The sequence below is a fragment of the Vigna radiata genome, unplaced genomic scaffold (genome assembly GCF_000741045.1).
Source record: "Vigna radiata var. radiata cultivar VC1973A unplaced genomic scaffold, Vradiata_ver6 scaffold_70, whole genome shotgun sequence".
Classification (NCBI taxonomy): Eukaryota; Viridiplantae; Streptophyta; class Magnoliopsida; order Fabales; family Fabaceae; genus Vigna; species Vigna radiata.
In genome coordinates, this window is record NW_014542367.1 from 840785 (window position 1) to 844403 (window position 3619).

The window sequence follows — 3619 nt, forward strand, 5'->3', positions numbered from 1 at the left end:
CGTCCAAATTTTTGAATAAGTATTTTCCGCAGTCAAAGATTAGTCAAGGAAAACTGGAGATTTCTTCCTTCAAACAGGGGATGGAGGAAACCCTTGGAAAGGCATGGGATAGGTTTAAAGCCTTGTTGAGAAAAACTTTTGTTCATGGGTTTGATAAAACAACTCTGGTTCTTGCATTCCTTGGAGGCCTTAGTACACAGTCTAAGATGATGTTAGACGCTTCAGCTAGAGGCGACATAAAGAGAAAGCTTGAGGATGAGGCTTATGATTTAATTGAAAGTATGGCTGTGAATGAGCAAGAGACTCATAGTGAAAGGGGTGCAACAACTCAAAAGAGGGGAGTTTTACAGTTGTCTACTGATGATGCATTACTAGCTCAAAATCATCTTCTCACTCAGAAACTTGATAATCTAACAAAGGTTCTCGCTCAACTTCCAAAGGAGATCAGGAATGTGTCTCAAGCTCAGTAACTTTGTGATTTCTGTGGTGGTGACCATATTAATGTTCAATGTGCGGTGAAGGGAATTTCAACCAAGGGAACTTTAGTCAAGGTTGGAAGAACCATCCTAGTATTGGGCAGAGTCAAAATAACCCATCTGGGCAAATAGTGTTAGGAAACAGGTTGGCTTCATTTTACACCAAGAGGGGGGTGAATTGGTGTTAGTTCAAATTTAAAATCTTTTCGCAATCATGGTATGAAAATTCAAAGCTTTTGATCTTTCCTTGAAATGCAAGTTATTGAAAATGTAATGCAGCGGAAAAACGTAGTTGACTGCTAAACAAATATAGTCGACTGAATTTAAAGAGTGTAGAGATATAGAAAATCAAACACTGTTTTTTATACTGGTTCAGCCAACAATGCCTACATCCAGTGTCCTTCCAACCTTGGAAGCAAATGCACTATAATGGTTGTGGTTTTTACAGCAAGGAATTTATAGAAGCACCACGCAAAAATATAAATGTTTCACTTTATCGACCGACTCATGAAAAATCACGTTGAAATTCTTTTCATCTCAAAATCTCATCAAGTACACTTTCACAAAATCTATACAAAGATTTTAGCTTAGTCGAATCCATTACCAGTGTAGTCGACTGAACTAGGCCTTTGCCACAACAAATATAAGTTCATAAAATTACTTGTGAGCATGTTCCAAACATATAACACATAATCAATGTGTAAAAGTAATCAAAATCATTTTAACACACATTTCATACTAGCATGTTCCAAACATATAACACATAATCAATTATAGGAACGTACATGCAAATTAACAAAACATGTTCAATAAAAGTATTGTTCAAAACAGTATAGCATATCAACTGAACATGTAATTCTGGAACATATGTACTGTTATTAAGCAGTGTGTTGTCATCGTCAAAAACCAGTTTGATATAGAGTTTGTGTTGTCAACAATCTCAACAAACAAGAGGCCTTTTCAACAATAGACTGCAACAACAACCACCTTTGTGGCAACAAGTGGCCAGCATGACAGAGAATGTCAGAGACCTTAATGACAAATTTGATAAATTTATGAAGGTTTATGATTCTCACTATGCGAGTCACTCACCACTTCTACACCCAAAGGATTCAAATCCACTGCCAAACATCCTGGTTGGTTGGATACTATGCATAAAGAGCTTCTGGCCCTACACTCCAACAATACTTGGGATCTTGTCCCACGTCCATCCAACACCAACATTGTAGGATCCAAATGGGTGTTTCGCACCAAATATCTTTCAGATGGGTCAATTGACAAATTAAAAGCACGGTTGGTTGTACAAGGCTTCACTTAAACACCTAGTCTTGACTATGATCACACCTTCAGTCCTNTTNTTAAAGCTGCCANTNTTCNTGTCATTCTCACTCTAGCAGTAATGAATAATTGGCCTCTTCATCAATTAGATGTCAACAATGCATTCTTGAATGGGCACCTGACACATCCTGTCTATATGGAACAACCTCCTGGGTTCGTTGGTCCTCGATACCCAAATCATGTTTGTCGACTTTGAAAAGCTCTTTATGGCCTCAAACAGGCTCCTCTTGCATGGTTTCAACGATTCAGCTCGTTTTTGCTCAGTCTTGGGTTCCTCGGAAGCAAGGCAGATCCATCTTTATTTGTCTACCACAACACTGTTGCCACTCTATATATACTTGTTTATGTTGATGACATAATTTTGACAGGGAATAATAATTCTTTACTTCAAAAACTTTTGGCAAGTTTCAAAACTGAGTTTGCTATCAAGGATTTAGACCATCTAAATTACTTTCTTGGTCTTGAGGTTCACTACACTACCGATGGTGTCTTTCTTAGCCAGACCAAATACGCTCAAGACATTTTATCTCGGGCCAAGATGTTGGATGCAAAACCGACAGCCACACCTCTCCAACCTCATATTCAACTGACAACCACAGGTGATCCATTCTCTGATCCCACTCAATATCGCTCTCTCGTTGGTGCACTCCAGTATCTCACTATAACTCGTCCTGGCTTGTCCTACGCGGTAAATTTGGTTAGTCAATTTCTTCAAGCTCCAACAACTGATCACTTTCAAGCAGTTAAACACATCCTTCGATATGTCAAGGGCACCATGTCCTATGGCCTATCCTTCACCCGTGGAGCTTCCCTTAATGTTCTTGGATACTCAGATGCTGATTGGGCTCGATGTATTGAGACTAGGCGATCTACCTATGGTTATTCCATCTTCTCAGGCGGTAATCTCGTCTCATGGAGTGCTAAGAAACAACCAACCGTAGCTCGATCAAGTTGTGAATCAGAATATAGAGCCATGGCTAATGCAGCAGCTGAACTAATATGGCTTACTCATCTTCTACATGATCTGCATATTTCCCATCAAGCGCCAACTCTTCTTTGTGACAACAAGAGTGCTATATTCCTCTCCCAAAATCCGGTGGCTCACAAACGCGCTAAACATATTGATATTGATTATCACTTTGTTCAAGAGCTTGTTCTATCTCACAAACTCATCACTCAATTCATTCCTTCTGATCTCCAGCTAGCAGACATATTCACTAAAAGTCTGCCTGGACCATTGTTCCAGTTCTTCAGAGCCAAGCTTCACGTTGGACCAAATCCCATGCTTTTCTTGAGGGGGGATGATAGGAAATAATATATTTGATTATAGTTTACCTTATTTAGTTTCTGCATAATTGATTTTGTCTTAAATAATTGATATACTCTTTTCTTAATTATGGTTATGTACATTCTATATATTGTACGCTGGTTACTCTTTCAAGATCAATAAAACACATTTGTTACAATCTTTACACAGATGTTTTCTCCTTTTAGGCCGAGTACAAGCTTCCTGTTCTTCAATTTCCTCTTCATCAAGATCTACCACCTCTCCTAGATAGTACTTTATTCTCTTGGAGTAAACAAGAATTTGGTGGAGTACTTTCACTGAAGGCATAACAATCACCTGATTAAAGATCTCTCTAAATTGCTCATGGTGACTTTCTCTTCTCTCAATTTTTTTCTCCTTTTCTTCTTCTTCTTCTCCATCACTGTTGTCTAGCTCAATGATTTATTTTTCCTCTTCCTCCTCCTCACTACTCTCAATCTCAATAATTTCTTTTTCTGCTCTTCTCTCGCTCCTGCTC

The 3619-nt window shown here is 38.6% G+C and overlaps 1 protein-coding gene across 1 annotated transcript; it reads left to right on the forward strand.

Annotated features, from left to right (window-relative positions):
* The first annotated feature begins 1486 nt into the window (after positions 1-1486).
* On the forward strand, positions 1487-3129 carry LOC106779943 (uncharacterized mitochondrial protein AtMg00810-like). The gene is made up of 2 exons (XM_014668162.1): positions 1487-1612; positions 2035-3129. The coding sequence occupies exons 1-2, from the start codon at positions 1487-1489 to the stop codon at positions 3127-3129; spliced, it is 1221 nt and encodes a 406-aa protein (XP_014523648.1).
* Positions 3130-3619: the final 490 nt, after the last annotated feature.